The following is an 18,454-nucleotide window of genomic DNA, read 5'->3' on the forward strand; positions in this document are numbered from 1 at the left end:
TTAAAAATTAGTTGTAATTAAATTTTCAATGTAACTTGAAAAAAGACTATGAGAAATTAATAAAATAAATAACTTATGTTGGTTTGTTGAAATAAATAATTTATGGTTAGTTATGAGGATAATTGGTTGAATGATTATTTAGTTATTTATATTAAAAAAAAAATAAAGTGTTAATAATGAGAAAATCTTATAATGTTTTCAACATATAAAATCTCGTAAGGTGCAATTGTTATTTTAAAAAAATAAAATTATAAAGCATTGTTTTATAATATATATAAATTCTTCAATTTTATATTAGAAACTTATAATTTTTTTGACTCTTTGGATCTTAATTAATTTAGTTATCCACTTCTATTATTTTGCCGATCCATCCATGAGAATGTCAATAATAATAATAATTTCTTAAGAAAAATAAACTTGAGTTTTAGCTCTAAAATTCTTGGAGAAATAGGATGAAAATTGGAATTAAGATTTCTAAACTAAACAAATATTAGAAAATCTTAACACCTAATAAAATAATTAAGCCAGAGAAACAAAAACAACACTCCCCGCGTCATTTGATATCTTTATCAGTACACACAGCTCATTTATTACAATTTAGTAGACATAAGTTAATAATGTTGCTTGTATTTCTTCCAATGAACGCCCTTTGGTCTCTGGCACCATTATCCAAGTGAATAGAAATGCCATGGCAGACATGCTAGCGAAGAAGAAAAATGTTCCTGCCAATAATAATCACAATTTATTAATTAATTTTATATATATATATATATATATATATATAGTACCCAAGTATAAATGAAGGTGCGTATGGAAATTAGAAAGAGAGAGGGAATTAGCGACCTGCTGAGCTCCATTCCAGCATAAAATTAAATGCAAATGTCACAAGCCATGAGCAGGACCAATTGACTAAAGTCACCAAGCTGCCAGCTGAGGCCTTGATGTTTATTGGGAATATCTACAGTATTCACAAGAACCCTTGAGCAATGATACAAATCATTTTCCCATCACTTCGCTTGTCTTAATATAAATATAAGAGCGCTTTTGTTTTTCCATTTCAAAAATATTTTTAGAAAAGCATGAATTTTTTTAAAAAATTTTCTTTGCTTCAGTTTTTTGTGTTTTCGGATCGTTTTATCGTGTTAATGTTAAGAATCAATTTCAAAAAATAAAACAAAAATATTATTTTGATGTCAAAAAACACTTTGAAAAATAACAGTTATCACAATACCAATCAGACATTGACTAGAAGAACAAGCTTAAGAGAATTACACATACCTCTGACATTATAACCCATGGTATTCCTGACATGCCTATTGCGAAAGCATAAGAAAATCCCTGATTGCAGAATTTGTCAATAAGCACATTAACTTTATGGAGTGCAATTCTCAAGGAATTTGGCGAAAAACTAAGTGCTAACAAGTTCTTTTTTAGATTTAAACTTTGTAATTAGTGATTCATTCTTAGCTCTTTATATTTATATTGATTGTTTATTTTTTATATGAGATATTTATTTAGTTTGTTTTTGGAGATATTGTTAATTAATAGATAGAATAATACCAGTACTCCAAGAAACACCATCAATGGAGTGAACTCCTTGGCATACTGGTGTTCCTGTTTAACCAAAAAAAAAAGGAGGGGAAGGAAACCATTATTATTTCCAGAATGCAACTCAAAAACAGCAGATACATGTAAAGAAATATATTTCAATTTATTTGAACCTGCAAGTAGAACGATAACCCCATGATGGACAGGCACAGGCATGATGCAACAGAAGAAACCTGAGCCAAGTAGATTTTAATACAGTGTTGGTGCTCGAGTACAGTATCACAAGTCAAAATGAATCCATCGTTGCAGTTCTAACCATAAGAAGAGCTCGTCTTCCAAATGCATCCATCAAGAACACACCTAAAACAGCTGCTGGCATCTACGAACAATATTTGCACTAATTAAAAGATATATATATAAAAAAAAACGAACTCTCCATTCGTGATTGCAAAGAAGCAAGAGGAATACGGTGTTCATGTGTGTATACCTGTAACAAGGCTATTGCTGTAGGTCCAATGGTAGTTGAGACATCTATGCCAGACAAATAAAAACTATTATTCTGGGATTTCTCTTTGCATTAATTCCTTGTAAGTTAATAATCAATGATCAGATGTTCATATATTTTAAGAGAGAGACTTACTAGCTTTAGCAAACACTGTGCTAAGATAAGCTGCAAACACACTGTTCCCTCCCAATTGTTGAAGTAACATTAACCCTACTCCAATCTATGTTAGTTGAAATAATTAGGAAAAGAAATTGTGTTTATCAGTCAGCATAATGAAATGAGATGATATTTGATTGAAAGAAAGAGGACAGATCGATCTCAAGAATGCCGTTTATATTGTTACAATAAAATGATTAACTAGCTATATTAGAAAATTCTAAATAGGAAATAGTTGATTTAACATCAATTCCTCCTATTTTACGAGGAAAGTAAGAGTTTATGGGATTGAATTTACTTTTCGTCAAAATTTGAAAAAAAAAACTTAATGTTTTTGGATCATTTTGATGTGCTAATATTAAAAATAAATTAAAAAAACATTATTTTAATGCATTTCCAAGCGAAAAGCACTTTAAAAAGCAACCTCTATCATACTCCTAAACACCTTTACATGGTGTTTTTTAAAAGTGTTTTTCGCTAGAAAATTCATCAAAATAATTTTTTTCATATATCAAAACGCACTAAAAAATATTTCAACTTAATGTTTTTTCAAGTGAAACGCACCAAAAAACAGAAGATCCTGCACTCCCAAATAGAAAAACTCAACTCATGCTATCTCTCTAATCCCATTATCCCAACAGGTCTCAATTGAAAAGAAGAAGAAGAACAAAGGACAAACTTATCTTAAACTTACCATAACTGGATAAGCATATTTCTTTTGAAACAAGCCTTGAAATCCAGCTTCACTGCGTTGGAAATTCTCTGTAGCATCCTACAACAGATATTGGAATCACATGTCAGCTCCTTGAGAAATACGAAAAGAGTAATGCTGGGATACTAATATTTCTTACTAACCAATCATGTGACATTTAACATTTAAAACGATCCTTTTCATTTAAACTGATTAATTTTGTATGCTGTATGGAATATCGACGCTATAGTTGTTGCCTAAAACAAAATAATTTTTTCAATTCCATCCCTTTATTGTACATCATTATCTTTCCCTTAACAATGGTTAACAACAATTGTTAACCCACTCAAATTACTAAAACAAGCCTCAAAATCATGAAGGATATTTCCAGAAAATCACTTTATGTTTAGATGGATTTGGATTTTAGGAGTTTTTTGAATTTTTTTATTATTGATTTTATGGAATTTGGTTTGGTTAACAACAGTTATTTTCTTTTTTGATAAATCATATGAAGAGTTTATAAAGTTCCTTGAAGAGTAATAAGAAAGTGAAGGAGAAAAACAGAGGTAGGAAGAAAACATGAGGCTAAAAGCCAAGGATCAAACCAAAAAAAAACAATAACAAAAGATACTTTAATACAATCTAGATTTTTTAAGACAAGAAATATTACTTTGATTTCAATAGCTTCTTGAGAAAAACCGGCGTCCACTCCTCTAAGCCGTCGCAAAGCATCTTCAAACTCTATTTCCTTGCCAATTGATGCCTATAGCAGCAAACACTTAGATTACCTTTTATTGTCTCAAAATGGGAAAATATATGTGTGTGTGTGTGTGTGTGATCACAAAAGGAACTCACTAGCCATCTTGGAGACTCTGGTATGAAGACTAAACCGACAACTTGCATTAAACATGGAATTATAGCTGGGATTCAACAAGATTTAGGCACAAGTAAATAAACAATGATAAAATGCTTAATCATTTTAGAAATAAAACTCCTTCGATAATGAAATAATTAATTAAATCAAATTGTGAAACATTACCTAATAGAGACACGGTGCGCCATGAAAAAAAGTTTCCAAGGAAAAAAACTACTAAGAGGCCAGAACAGTTCATCAACTGCAAACATGAAGAGTAAAGTCATTGAAAAAGAAGGAAATGAAAGAAGACTTTGATGGCCCATTTAGGAAGTACCTACATTTCAAATTATTTTTCGCTCAAAAAAACTTAATTGATGTTTTTTTTAGGTTTTCTGGATGGTTTTAACGTCAAGAATAAAAAAAAATATGAAAAAACATTTTTTTTTAGCATGATCTTAATTGAAAAACATTTTTTAAAAGCATCGTGCACCACAATACCAAACACGTTTTAACCTTACCTGCAGAGTCACTACAAATCGACCTCTAATATTTTTAGGTGTTATTTCTGCAATATATACAGGTACCTGTAATGAACAATATTCATGTAGTTAATTACGAGTTAAATGGAAATGTTAATCAATATGTAATGCAAATTTAAGTACAATTACCACATAAGCAATAAGTCCAACTGCGAATCCAATTGATGCTCTTCCAATATTGACCCCCCAAACATTCTTCAAACAAGGATTCAATAAATATTGTTAGTGATCCACAGTAATGATACAGAGTATAAAGCAACTGCATGAATAAAACTGTTAGTAAAGCTCATTTGACTAAAATTAAGATTGTAAGTGGGTGTTTGTTTCTGCGGTAGCTTATGCTTCTTGAAGTGTTTTTTTGCTCGAAAGACATCAAATTGACGTTTTTTAAGCGTTTTTGGAAGGTTTTGACATGTTGACGAGCATTATTTCTATCGAAACACTTTGCACAGCAACATGAAACACGATAAGAGGTGGAAGGAGGGGGGAAATACCTTAGCAAATGCTATTCCAAGCCATCCCATGATGCAAAATATCTGGGATAACCACATTGTCTGGTTGAAATGATAAACAGCAATTAAATGGAAGAGTTGAGGATTAGCTAATAATCATGAAGCTTTAACAACATTCTTGCTAGACAGATACTTAAGAAGGGTTAGTATTCAGAGAAGTACTCGTTTTCGGCCAACGAAATCCGCCATCTTCCCACTTAAAATAGCACCTATCGCAGCTCCTATCGTCATTATTGAACCAAAAAAAGAGTACTGCAAAATATAAGGTAACAGAACAAGCCAAATGAAAAAAAAAATTAAAGATACATTTGAGGTTGCCATAGAATGCCAATTGTAAATAAAAGTAAATATAATAAAACTAACCGCAGCAATAGACATGCCTAAATCTTCCATCATTTCAAATTCTGCAGTTGATGTGTAACCAGCCTGACAAGCAATTTCAATAAACGTCAATGACTCAATGTAATGGATGATTTCATTCTCTTCTTTTATTTTCTTAATCCAATGTTAGATTACAGTGATATCTTCACCTTTCAAGGTTTTTAACATGCCAAAAACCATAAATTTTAACTGTTACATTGGTTTTTAATATAATTTGATATTTGTGAGAATTGAAAGTAAATCAATTGAAAAGGGAATGGCCTGGAAACAATATTAATTTTTTTATTATTATTAACATGGGTGTTCCAGGCCAGTTCATGCGCATCTCGACTAGTCCCACAAACTTTAAAGTTAACGGCCATGGAAGTCTCTAGTAGCCCTGAGATTTGTAAGACTCGAACTAGTGACCTCTAGGGAACAAACCTAGCATCTAACCAGTTGAATTACACCCCTCAGAATTAATATTAATTTTAATCTATAGACTAGGTCTGGCATAACAAGTCAATTCGGTGACCGGCCTATCGTTTCCGGGCTTGACTTGGACTACATTAATGAAAAAACCTACACTTTTTTAACCTAAAGTTTTAGAACTTTTATTTATAAAATTAAAAATAATGATTAAATCAATTCCTATCAACTCACCTGGGTATTGGTTTAAGCCGACCCGATCGGGATCTTATAACTATGCTTTAAGATAGACAAGAAATCTGATCCCAAGAGTGTACATGTTAGTCTCAAATCAACATATAAAGACTAAATTCATGGGTTCTTTAATTTTAACAGGTCCCTGTTATTGAACTTTCCTTTATATAAAATGAGCTGCGGGTTTTATTGATTTAATTAACAAAAACATTCAAAATCTAAGGGCTACTATTACATCGTGAAAACAAAGTGAGGACTCGATCGTGAATTCCGAAAGAATACTTCTTCAATTGTTTTTTGAGTTTGTCTTCTCACCACGAAAAGTTGGTAATTTTTTTTTTAGTTTAATCCCTCTTTAAAATGTAACAGCGTCAAAAAAACAGATTTCAAAGCGCGAATATTTTAAAAATGAAAGTTACTGCACTGCACTCCCTAACATGATTTAAAAAGCTTTCCCTGGTTAATTAGTCAGGTTTTAAAGTGTAGGTGAATTCATCAAGTTTTAAATTTATTTTATAAAGGTTATTAATTAAATTCTATAAAATTTAAAGACACTAAAAATTTACATAATTATTAATTTTAAAACTTAAATTAATTAAAATACACACAAATTAACCCGAATATTCAAATTAATAACAATATAAAAAAAAGCTTCCAAAAAAATGCGTCAGCTTGTACTTTTAAATATTTTTTAAAAATATATTTATTTTAAAACCCAAACATCCACGTTATAAATCCTATCGGATGCATCCAATGTTCATTATTATTGAATATAATGAGTACCCTTTCTGGCAGCAAAGAGCTTCGTCCCCAGTGATGCCGACAATTTCTTTCCATTTGCATTTTGTGTTTGCAGAGTTTCAATCGACCCCCTATAGTCTTATACTTTACAATTTAGCCCCTTTATTTCATCGTAGTACAATCATCCTAGCCATGTCATTAAGCTTTCATTCAGCTTCTATTAACTTTTCTCGAGTTTCATATTCAAATACTTTTGAAAATTTAAGTGATTAATAAAAAATTATGCGGGTGATTAAGAATGATCGATCCATACCTTAACTAGAGATTAAACAATAAATTACCATTGTCAGACCTATAGGAAATAATTCAAGTAACGTGAAATTAGTTTTCTATATACCTTATGTATGAAATTATACCTATTTCTTGAAAGAAAGAAAGCACTTGCAATCTACCCAGATTTTTTTACCAAAGTAAAGGGCTTTTCTTTTTAGAGTAGAAAGAAAGAAACTACTCAAATCCTTACTTTGCTGGTGCGTAAGAGCTAGAAGTGGTACTTACAGCAAATCCGAAACAGAAGTTGCCGCATAAGGCAACAATGGCGCTAAGGAAGAGAACCGGAGTAAAGGAAGAATCGCCCTTTGGTTTGTCGCTGTTGATGAAGTTCCTTTCACCAAGAAGCAGGGGCCTTTTAGTATTTGCCAGCCCTTCTTCCATGCACCCTTTCTCCATGTCCTGTCTCCTGGGAACTCAGAAAGAAGCAACGAGAACAGCAGTATCTTTTGGAAACAGGATTACGAAAAGAAAAAAAAGGCAAACAGTAGGCAATTATTTTGCAGACAAGCTATCCACCGATAACTTGTATTGAATCTGTTGCGTGGAGAGTTGTTGGGGTATCACAATCAAAGGAAGTGCTAAAAATACGATTGTAGTCCCTCAATTTTAGTAGATTGGACGTTTTAGCTCCTCTTCTTCAGTTTTGGTGACCCAAGACCCTATATTACTTTCGGTAATTGGCCCGTTGGTCACTTGTGGTTCCTTTATCTACACCATAGTTTTAAAGCCAACCTTGAGAGAGGCTTGGGTTACGGTTCAAAAGGGTGATCAAACTCGGGTAAATTAAAAAAAAACTTTTATTAAACTACAACGATATCGTTTTGATAAAAATTTTTAAAAAATAAAGTTAGTGAGTTGAAGACCAGGTTTTAACCAAGTCAACCTGAGTTTTTAACCAAATTAACCAGATTTATTTTATTTTTTTATTTTTTCTTTATTCCTAACCGTTTGAAAGTTTTAGATTCACCAATCAGGCCTTTTCAATTCCATGATTAGGTGTTCTTCTTTTCATTTTTTATAAGAATTCTCGCATTAACACCAACGCTCACGATGAATCTTGCTAGGAAATAAAGGGGCTTTAATATATTTTTTATTTTTATTTTCTTTTCTTCTTTTTGAAGATGGGAAAAATTGTTTTTTTATTTCACCAATAAGATCAAGGGATTATGAATTGATTTCACCGTTTAACGTGGCTGGAAGCACAAGGTCTTGTGTGTACCGAGATTGAAGGGCTAGAAAAACTAATTTCCGAAACTCAAAGGATCACGAATTGATTTCTAAAAGAATCTAGACAAGGTATTTTCTTTATTTTTTTCAAGAAAGCGAAAGGGGAATCTTATTCAGACACAAATTTGACTTTGAGACTATGTTTTGATTTTATTTTCAAGAGTTGGCTAACTGGTATTTTGTCTTGGAACACGTTTACGACTAGCTTAGATGCGTAGGATAAGATGGGAGCGGACACAACTGCTGAGAACAATTCACTTGTTCGCACTTACAGTGGGGTGGGTCTGCGAGCATGAGATGTCGAATCACAGTATACAGTTGTCGCAGCATCCCTTGGACAAATTAAGACTAAGAAAAGGAAAAGGAAAAAACTAAACAGCTAGATATTTCGAATGATGTTTTAAAAAAAATTACTTGAAAAACAATATATTTTTTTAAAAAATAATTGATGAAATAGAATAATTTGTATATATCAACTTGACATTATAAATTTGTTGTTACTCCAAATCACTATATTTTAAAAAAATATATGTGATGGATTGCAATGAAAAAGAAAGGAGAGAGAAAAATTAAAAAAAAAATTGTTGTAGATACATCAAAACTTCAATTATAACACCACAACTATCATATAACTATCATTGAAAATATACTACAGAGATGAACAACTATCATTGAAAATATATGACAGAGATGAGATTAATCTAATGAGATGAAAAAAGAGTCACAAATAATGGTCTAGATATGTCACATTTGCTGCCCAAAGATAGGACATGCTCAATTGACTGATGTCAAATGTAGCTTACTCAGTGCTCAATTAACTAATGTCAAATATAGCTCAATTGACTGATGTCAAATGTAGCTTACTCAGTGCTCAATTAACCGTTAATGATCTTTATTTTTGTCATTGGATTCACCTTTAGGGTTTTTTTTTTTATGGTATTGATGGTGTTTTTTATCGGAACCTTGGTGTCTTTAGAATTTTTTTTCCTCTCCTCTCTTTTCATGAATTACAATGAAGACAAATTTGAAGTTTTTCCTTCACTAACATTGGCAACATCAAGTTTTTCCTTGTATTCTGGCTCCTTAGCTTAGCGAATACTTACGAGAGTTGAACGACAAGGGCACAAACAACATTTACAACCAATGAAGTTCATTGCTTATATTTTTATAAAGCAAAAAGACTGTTTATTGCAGCAACATGCCAAGGCTCACAAGGAATTCAAGAGCTTTCAAAATAAAGAAACTAGAACCATCACTAACATTGGCAACATCAAGTTTTTCCTTTCAAGTCTTTAATCCTCTTTTGGTGTTTGTTTTGTTCTGTTGGACCTTAGAATTTCGGAACTTGCAATATTTTGTATTATGGCATTTCGGGAATGAATTATTTATATTCTGAGTTCAACTAGGTCAATCTCTAGGAATTATCATGTCGGAATATCCTAAAACACACCGACCATTATTCAAGAACGTGATTGAAGGCTTTCTGCATTAGTACGGTACGAATCATAACCCCCAAGATTGTACTATTAACCAAGGCCTCTATGCTCAACTCTTAACAAATGACACTTGTAATTCATACCTCGGCATAAGAGCAAGGTGAGTTTAATAAATAAGACATCGAGTTAAGGATAGAGCAGAGCTATCTGATTTCTCAAACAGTAACAAAATTAATTTATAGCTATCTCAATGTTGTTCTCAAAGAAGCAAATTGCTAAGAGAGTTGAACAAGGGCACAAGAAAATTTCTTAACTCTGCACCACTACATTAAATAAAAACACAAAAGTATGGGAGGACAAGCAACCACCTTCAAGTAAAGCCAGGGGAACTGGTTTGTGCTGCACCATAACCTCCTCCTCCACGACCAAAGCCTGGCCTTCCACCAGTGCCCTGCAAGATCATAATATAATTAGAAAAAAAAATGAATGGAAATACTGGTGGTAGCTAGTCCCTAATGGGAATTAACATTTAGGGAAACTAATGTTGTGAAATTACCCGAAATGCAGGCTGGTAATCTGCTGGTGCTCCTCCCTTCTCACCACCTTCACCCCCTCGAGGGCCCCCACGATAACCATCACGGTCACCAAATCTTGGACGGTCTCCTTCAAAGCGAGGTGGGCCTCTAGAAACCCAAGCAAACTCAAATTGTAAGTTTTCTAACAAGTGGAGGAAAAGATGAGGATAACACTCAAATCACCAAATGGTCAACATAAATCTAAATTACCGTGGGCGGTCACCAGGTGGACCACCAAATGGCCGACCTCCAGCAGGCTTCGCTTGTTTCTTCAAGGTGGCAGGAACAATTTCTGATGGAAGATTCAGGTACGTCCTCAAAAACTCAATCCCATCATTGGTAAGATACCAGTAGTAGTACATCCAAGCAAATGTCTCACGAACATATTCCTTGGATTTGAAGCTCTGCATGAGCTTAATAACCTGGAGATTAGGAACATCAATCTCTGGGTGCTTTGCAAGGTTGAAGTCCTTCTTTGCATAGCAAACTCCCTCTACAGATTCAAGACAAAATCAAGATGAGTGAATGCTGATATATGGTACATGATAAGACTAATCTTCCTTTGTCCCATTTGGTTAATTAGAAAAAACTCACATTTTCAATCAAACCGGTAATATCCAAATAAAAGAAAATACATTAGAACAGGCAATAAACAAAACCAGCCACTAGAAACCAAACCAAAATAGCAAGAAACAAGAGTGCAGTTATCTCATAACTTGCACAACAATATATCTGGTAAATTTTTCTAAACATCAGCAGTTACCTAGTGGTTTAGGTGTATTTCAAGTCCTCCATAGAATAAATCAAAACAGTTTTACTTATTATTCCATCTCACTGGTTTTAAGTCATTACCAAAAGCTCTAGCAAAAACCCATTAACTTAACTAACACCAATCCCCAGTGGAGAAAATTATTCATTAGGGATGAGAATATTAGTTGCATTCTGCTTCAACTATCCAACGCCATAACAAAAAAAAATCATTTAGAGAAAAAGAGATGTACCCTATAATAAACACACCAAAAAAAAGGAGTAAAGGATGGGCCTTGCTAGACATTATTTTATGAATCTGTCATGACAAAAGAATGTATAATTGTAGCAGTTGCATTCGGCACTCGAACAGAGAGACTATCACCTTACTAACATCATAGCTTAACCGTCTAATCAAGTTCTCATCCTACTTTAGAGTCATTGCACAATTCAATGTTTTTATTTCAAGATTTACGCTTTCTATTAAAAACCTTAGAATAACAAAAAAATGTTTGATGGGTTCTCTCTAGGTAACTTAAAATGATATCTGAAGAGGAAAACAGGCAGAGAAACATCGAAGGCAGGAATAAAAGTGATACCTTGAAAGAGGTACTTGGAGATTTCTCTTCTGTTCTTCTCTGGAATAATCTGGAGACATCATAAAAATAGAACAAAAAAAACAGTAAGCAGCTAACTCCCGTTCGTATCTTTGTGTTTACATGTTGGGAGAGAGGTTACCATGGCTGCAGAATGGAAGCCCTTTCGTTTTTTTGCGGCAGCTGCAGAGATGTGAGAAGAAGCTCTTCTTCTGATAGAAAGCTAGGGACTTCAAAAACCCTAGTGGTTATATGGGTTAGGTTCTGGGCTGAGTAAACGGATAGCCAGGATGTGGTATTCTTATGGGCTTTTTTAAAAGTCCAATCTTAATTTATTCCTTCTATTTTTATAAAAATCAACACGTTTAGGATGCTTGTTACAATTTTTGTTACAGTTTTTAAATGTTTTTAAAAATATTTTTTATTTAAAAAAATATTAAATTGATATATTAAAAATTAAAAAATATATAAAATAATTATTTTCAAACATTTTCAAATAAAAAACTATTTTTAAAAACATCATACACTAATGCATACAAGATCCAAAACTCTATTTTTAGATGGTGAACAAAGTTTTTTTTAGGTTTAAATCTTAGTGCAAATACCTATTTAAGTTTTTTGAATTAACCATGTCATATGAGAGTATATTTTTAAAATTATTCAGGGAAAGATTTAATTTTATTTGGCATGCAAATTTTTAACACATAAAATATCAACAAAACAAAATGGAAAAAATTATCAAAAAAAATTAATCTTTACTTGCATTATCGTATTCGTAAGGACATTAAATTAATATTATGGTAAAATTCACAAAAAACCTTGTTAGCTTTAAAAAAAAAACTTGTATGAAAAATAAATTCCTGAAAATTAGATTTTTTATTTTTATTTTTATTTTTGATAGTGTCATAAAAAATAAGTTGAAAAATAATTTATAGTATTTGATTATATCATGAAAATAAATTGAAAAATCACTTATTAATATTTTAATTTTAAAAAAAAATTATCAAAAGAATAAGGACCAAATCTAACACATGAAAAATTAAAGAATGATGAAATTAAGAAAAAAATCAAGTTTTATAAATTATTTTAAATAAAATAAATAAATAAAAATATGGATCAAATTTGATTGATGAGAAGTTGAAGGGGGTTGAAATGAAAAAACAATCTTAAATGGTAAATTATTTCAAATAAAACAAATAATAATCAAAAGAATATGGATCAAATTTTAAAAAAAAACAAATAAAAAAATTACTTTGAAAACTTGGAGGGTTATGCGCGAAAAAATAGGAAGAGTCACTAAAAAAAATAAAAAAAAATTAGAATAAGAGTTCGGAGACTTGCTGCTTGCAAGTTTTAACTCAAGAGTTGAGACTTAATTAGACAACCACTATGATGATGAAGATCATATTTCTTTAAAAAAAAATATTTGATATTATTATGTTTCAATAAAAATAATTTTATATTAACAATAATTTCATTGAATATATATCATGTTATTATTTTTGGCAACTCATTACTTATTTTCATAGACTTAGAAACATAAACTAAGTACAACATTGTTAATGGAATGTTAGTTTATTTATCTCTGCTTAGCCATTTGTGCTAGCCTTATCTATTCAAGTGTGATGTAGATAGGCTCACATAACATTTATATATCACCTGGGATACAAAAAAAAAATTTAATGAGCTAGGAAATGTTTGGTAGTTGTTGTTTTTTAAATATTTTTTGTTTGAAAATATATTAAAATATTATTTTTATTTTTTAACGTCAGCACATCAAAACGATTAAAAATATTAAAAAATAATTTTAAATAAAAAAATCATGTTTTTGTCAAACAACGTCTAGAATGATTTCCCAAACGCGTTTTCTCCCACTAACAAAGTTTGTTCAATTACTTAGGGTTTGTTTGGGATTGTGCTAGTGATTCAAAATGTTTTTCGCTTAGAAATGCATCAAAATGAAGTTTTTTTTATTTTTTAAAAATTATTTTTGACATCAACACATCAAAACAATATAAAAACATTAAAAAGAATTATTTTAAACAAAGAAAAAAATTCAAAATTTTTAGAAACACAGTTTACAACGTATTCCCAAACACTCTCTTTAGTAATTTAATTTTAACCTCCTTGACATTCAAAATAAACACCTTTAATGCCAATTTCAAGACTAGCAATTCAAGTTATATGATTATTGTTCAAAATAATGTTATTTTTTTTTTTAATTTAACCGAGTCAATATCTTGAATTATGGATTTGAGGGAAACCAGCAGCATTCAATAACCATGCGACCACACTACATGACTAAAATTAGCTCTATTCTTCACACAATGAAAGAACTAATACTGAAGTTTTATAGCATGAAAAAGAATAGATGGAATGGGGAAGGCACACAAGAGACAAAAGCAATAATTTCCTGTCATACAAATTGTCTGAAGTGGTTCTCATCACTTCTGATGGACGAAGTAAAGTTATAACTTGAGCTGATACTGCAAATTTCCAAACTGGAAGCAGCAATGTATGCTTCAAGAGACGAGGGAACAGGCATGTTGGTTTCCAACATATTCACAATCTGATCAAATGTTGGCCTAGCATGTAACACTGGATGAGCACAAGTAAGAGCGATGTGCACATACTGCTCCATCACCTCTGGTGATCCCATTTCAGGCAGGTTTTCTTCAATAATATCCAATCCTCTCCCTTCCCTTGCTAGCGACCACGCCCAGTCTGTCAACAGAGAAACATTTCCTTCATTGATTTCATAAGCCTTTTTTCCACTCAGAAGCTCAAGAAGCACAACACCAAAGCCGAAGACATCGCTTCTTTCGGTTAACTGCCCATACAAGGCATACTCTGGGGCAACATAACCGAGAGTCCCGGCAACGCTGGTGCTAAAATGTGTCATTCCCTGTGAATTGAACCTTGCAAGGCCAAAATCTGCAACTTTAGGCTCAAAACTGTCATCCAAAAGTATATTACTAGCTTTGATATCCCTATGGAATATTGCTGGATGCACCTCATAGTGTAAATAAGCCAACCCCCTTGCGGTTCCAAGGGCGATCTTTTGACGAATCGGCCAGCGAAGTTTTGTTTTTCCTGATTCGAAAAGATGGTTGTAGAGACTTCCATTACGCATCAAATCGCACACGATGATCCTTTGGGGAGCTTCTGGCGGAACTGTTGTGGTGCAGTAGCCTCTTATAGAAACAAGATTGACATGCCTTACACTGGCTATGATTTCCACTTCATGAGCAAAAGTTGCAGCACCACTAGCAGAACAGTTCTTGAACCTCTTGAAGGCGACTTCAGACCCATCTGATAACATCCCTTTGAAACATTCCCATAACCTCCCCTTCCAATAATATTATGTCTAGAGAAATTCATTGTTGCCTTTCTAATTTCCTCAATTCTGAATTTGACCAAATTAGTGCCTCTACTATGCAATCCAAACCCAAGAGTCAAACTAACCTCGCCAGCCCCAGGACTAACCTTTTCCTTCTCACTTCTCCCGCGTCGCGTCCGGCGAAACCAAACTGCGATGAAGCCTCCCACGACTCCAAACATGGAACCCACAACAATGCCAGCAATTACAGCACTGTGAAACCTATAGGCGGTGGACTTCATTGAATACTTCAGCCTGAACAAGCACTTTGCAGTTCCGGGATCAGTCGGTCCAAACTGATTAATAACTGCAGCTGTATACATGAACAAATAACCTGGACAATCTGAGGCATTCTCAGGTCGAGGACCATGAAGATACTGATACCCAATACTCAACAATTTTTTGGTACAATAATCACAAACAAGGTCATCATCCAGGGATTGTTTACAATAAAGCTTCATCTCTTGCAACTTAGACTTGGGAAATTTGCTCTCAAACTGAGCCAGAGATGTAATATTCATGCAGCCCTTTGATATCCATTCAGCTTGATAACCACAACCAGACTGGATATCAAGACCATCTGAAACCTCGTGGATCACCTTCCTGTACGATTGCCAACATGCCTGAAATGTATCAGCAGGAGGAACAAAGTATCTGTTGGTTCGAAGATATACTGACCGAATGAAACGAATTCCGTCATGAACGAACTGGCATTGTTTAGGCACAGCGATAAATGAACGTTTTGGATGAGCTGCACTGACTAGCTCACGAATGACATTGATATTTAATGGGCAAGAGGCTTCAACAAGGTTTCTGTGTGAGATTTCAAGACAATCAGCACTTTGAAAACAGAAATCCGAAAGGGTTAAGAGTAGGACTAAAAGAAAAAACTTGAACTGAAAGAGGAACATCTCTGAGTTATGGTTTCACAAGATTTGAAAACCATGATTCCGCCCTCAACTTTCATGGGAATTGATAATCATAACATTATATTTATCATTGTCTCAGCTTCATTATTGGCCTTTTCGGGCAATCAGTGGATGGGCGGCAAGAGTTGGAAAGAGTCTTAACTTAGGAGAGGAGTAGTTCATTTGTCTATGCTGATACTGATTCCTTAACAACTACGTACATTCGTAGAGCCTATGTGACTTCATAGGATATATATTAAATTTAACGTTTGGTTTTTATCACATAGTTATCGACATGGAATCGTTTGAAAATCATGAAAAGAAATATTTGAATCAGTCACGTTGATCTTTCAAGAGGGACAGCCTTGATTAATTTATTTGCTGCCATGTAATCAAACAATTCACGTAAGTTAACGGATATTTAGGCCCTTCTTGTGAAGTTAAGTAGCTGATGCTTTGAACTACTGTGCTTCAAAAAAAAACAAAGCAAGGTGCTGTAAAACCGAAAGGCAAAAGCTGCAGCATCTTCGATTTGCCTTACTGAGCACTGAAATCATACTTGAAATCCATGAACAGTGCATGCCACCTGCTCTGGACATAACTATTTTTAAAAAAGCGAGAACAGAGGCAGCCTGATAATAAATATTCATTGGATTCCCTTTCCTTTCATGTGCCATATGGCCCCTATCTACCCATTCTGGTAAACTTATTCGGCTCTCTCACTCTCTCCAATCCCTTATGAGCTAGATGTGTTGTCGTGTTGTATGCTATGACTGGTGGCCAGTCTACATTAAGCCCATACATCTCCCCATTTATGAACAAGGTGCCATCTCCGACTCTGATTTCACAAGACGAAGCTACTAACATGTACTCCCGGAATAAGATATGCTCCTGGTAGGGAAGATACTCGGTAACAATGATCCTTTGGAATATGCCGGTTGCAAGTTTTCTCTCGATAAATGTGCCCAAAACTTTACTGCAAGATGCCCAGCGAAGCAGCTAGAAGCTAGGTTTGCATCAGGAACCAATGAACTCCTCGCAAGTCACGAGTCCCTTGAACTCAAGACAGATGGCAGCAACCCCGATGTGGTTTAGATGGGGTAAAATGTGACAAGTCACCTTGAATTATGGATCAAATCACAAACTATCATTTAATAAATTATTTAGTGCGGTTTGTTTGGCATAAAATGTTTCACATGTACAAAATATCTTACACGTAGTTCGTGTAATATTTTTCAATACCGGCAATGGTGAGATGAAGGTGATTGTAGTGTAGCCATCTAGGTGGTGACAGTAATAAAAATTTGGGATTAAAATATTTATTTTTTTTATATTTTTAAGTTTGAGTCATATGATTATTTATATAATGGTCACTGGAGGTTTACATGATCATTAATTTTAGAGTCTATGGGATTAATTGAGGTACACGCAAGCTGGTCCGGACACTCATATTAAACTAAAAAAAAATAATTATAGTTGAGAGAGTAGTAGCAAAATGGTCGTATTATTAATAATGAATAAAATAATGATAATAAAAATAATAATAATAATAATAATAAAATATATGTAGTAATGGAGGAGGAGATGTTTAGTGATAAAAAGTGAGGTATTAATAGTTTTGGTGAGATATAGATGGCGTATGATATAGATGATTGTTATTTGTAAAATATTTTATAGAATATTATTTGAGATATCTTTTAGAAAATGAATCAAGTTAATTTAAAGGTTAAAATATTTTATAATTATCAGTTTTTTTATAAAATATATTTTAAAAATAAACACTGAAAAATCTATAAAATATTTTTTTATAGAATATTATATGCAAAACAAATAGATACTCAGTGGAACGTAGTTTGTATGCCTGCATCGTACTGATTTTTTTAAAAAAATGCGAAAAAAATGTTTAAGTCTTAAAGATTATTTGATTATTAAACCTGAAAACATAATTATCATGAATTATTTTCAATCAAGATAATTTTTTTTTATTAATGTATCTTTTGTTAATTTAACGAAAGCAAAGTTTTTGACGTGAAAAAAGTCACTTTGATCCACCTCCTTTCCTTTGGATTCGTTTTTAATTCCTTTTGTTCTCGAAATTGAGTTTAAATAGTAGAAGAATCTGATTAGTTTTAAAATTTTTATTAAAAACTTTTGAAAATAGAATAATTTATTCATGGACTAGTTCCACTATCATCAATAGTTTCAGGAGATTTGGTTTCTTTTACTTTTATTTTTATCATCGATGTTTTAAAATTTAATGATTAAATTGATTTGAGAATACTACAAGTCATCAACGGCTTTAAATTTGTTATAAAATTTCACTATTTTAATTTTTCTTATTCAATTTGGTTTTTATTTTTAAAATTATTATTTTTGTTTTATATTTTTTTATTTTTTTTATTTTTCAATTTAATTAGTCTCTCATTATTTTCTTTCATTTATTTTTTATATTATATTTAATCCTTATTATTATTTTGATTTTTTTTGTATTGTTTTTCAATCTTTGATAATTAGGAGTTTTGCTTCATGATTTTCTTGTGTTTGAATTTTATAAGGTAATCTTAGTTTATTAACCAGGGTTACGAGTTCCAAGAATTAACTTTATTTAACTTTGTTTTTTCATATTCTGGTTTTAATTTTTATCATTCAATATTAGGTTATTGAATCTTGAGCTTCATGATC

General features: G+C 32.4%; 2 protein-coding genes and 1 pseudogene across 2 annotated transcripts; all 3 read right to left on the reverse strand.

Moving 5' to 3' along the window:
- Window positions 1–490: 490 nt before the first annotated feature.
- Window positions 491–7,770, reverse strand: LOC133669778 (sugar transporter ERD6-like 18). The gene is made up of 18 exons (XM_062090055.1): window positions 7,130–7,770; window positions 5,171–5,233; window positions 4,970–5,059; window positions 4,790–4,849; window positions 4,425–4,490; window positions 4,275–4,340; window positions 3,940–4,015; window positions 3,756–3,820; window positions 3,571–3,663; window positions 2,904–2,981; window positions 2,189–2,273; window positions 2,036–2,079; window positions 1,865–1,927; window positions 1,722–1,781; window positions 1,561–1,614; window positions 1,279–1,338; window positions 844–958; window positions 491–722 (listed from the first exon to the last, which is right to left on the reverse strand). Exons 1-18 carry the CDS (start codon window positions 7,298–7,300, stop codon window positions 598–600), a joined length of 1,434 nt encoding a protein of 477 aa, XP_061946039.1. The 5' UTR covers window positions 7,301–7,770; the 3' UTR covers window positions 491–597.
- Window positions 7,771–9,778: 2,008 nt separating this feature from the next.
- On the reverse strand, window positions 9,779–11,755 carry LOC133669781 (small ribosomal subunit protein eS10z-like). The gene is made up of 5 exons (XM_062090060.1): window positions 11,628–11,755; window positions 11,489–11,537; window positions 10,353–10,635; window positions 10,124–10,250; window positions 9,779–10,018 (listed from the first exon to the last, which is right to left on the reverse strand). The coding sequence occupies exons 1-5, from the start codon at window positions 11,628–11,630 to the stop codon at window positions 9,938–9,940; spliced, it is 543 nt and encodes a 180-aa protein (XP_061946044.1). The 5' UTR covers window positions 11,631–11,755; the 3' UTR covers window positions 9,779–9,937.
- A 2,002-nt stretch (window positions 11,756–13,757) lies between these two features.
- Window positions 13,758–15,897, reverse strand: LOC133670268 (probable LRR receptor-like serine/threonine-protein kinase RKF3; annotated as a pseudogene).
- Window positions 15,898–18,454: the final 2,557 nt, after the last annotated feature.

The sequence above is a fragment of the Populus nigra genome, chromosome 12, assembly GCF_951802175.1.
Source record: "Populus nigra chromosome 12, ddPopNigr1.1, whole genome shotgun sequence".
Taxonomy (NCBI): domain Eukaryota; kingdom Viridiplantae; phylum Streptophyta; class Magnoliopsida; order Malpighiales; family Salicaceae; genus Populus; species Populus nigra.

Bases quoted from the DNA above. Each gene is read 5' to 3' on its own strand.
- LOC133669778 (XM_062090055.1), bottom strand. From the start codon at position 7,300: ATGGAGAAAGGGTGCATGGAAGAAGGGCTGGCAAATACTAAAAGGCCC. The intron at 5,234-7,129 runs GTAAGTACCACT...ATTGCTTGTCAG, and splicing joins ACTTCTGTTTCGGATTTGCT to GCTGGTTACACATCAACTGC. The intron at 4,016-4,274 runs GTAAGGTTAAAA...TCATGTTTGCAG, and splicing joins GATTTGTAGTGACTCTGCAG to TTGATGAACTGTTCTGGCCT.
- LOC133669781 (XM_062090060.1), bottom strand. The intron at 10,636-11,488 runs GTATCACTTTTA...TTGAATCTGTAG, and splicing joins CTCCAAGTACCTCTTTCAAG to AGGGAGTTTGCTATGCAAAG. The intron at 10,251-10,352 runs GTAATTTAGATT...TTGGGTTTCTAG, and splicing joins CCACCTGGTGACCGCCCACG to AGGCCCACCTCGCTTTGAAG.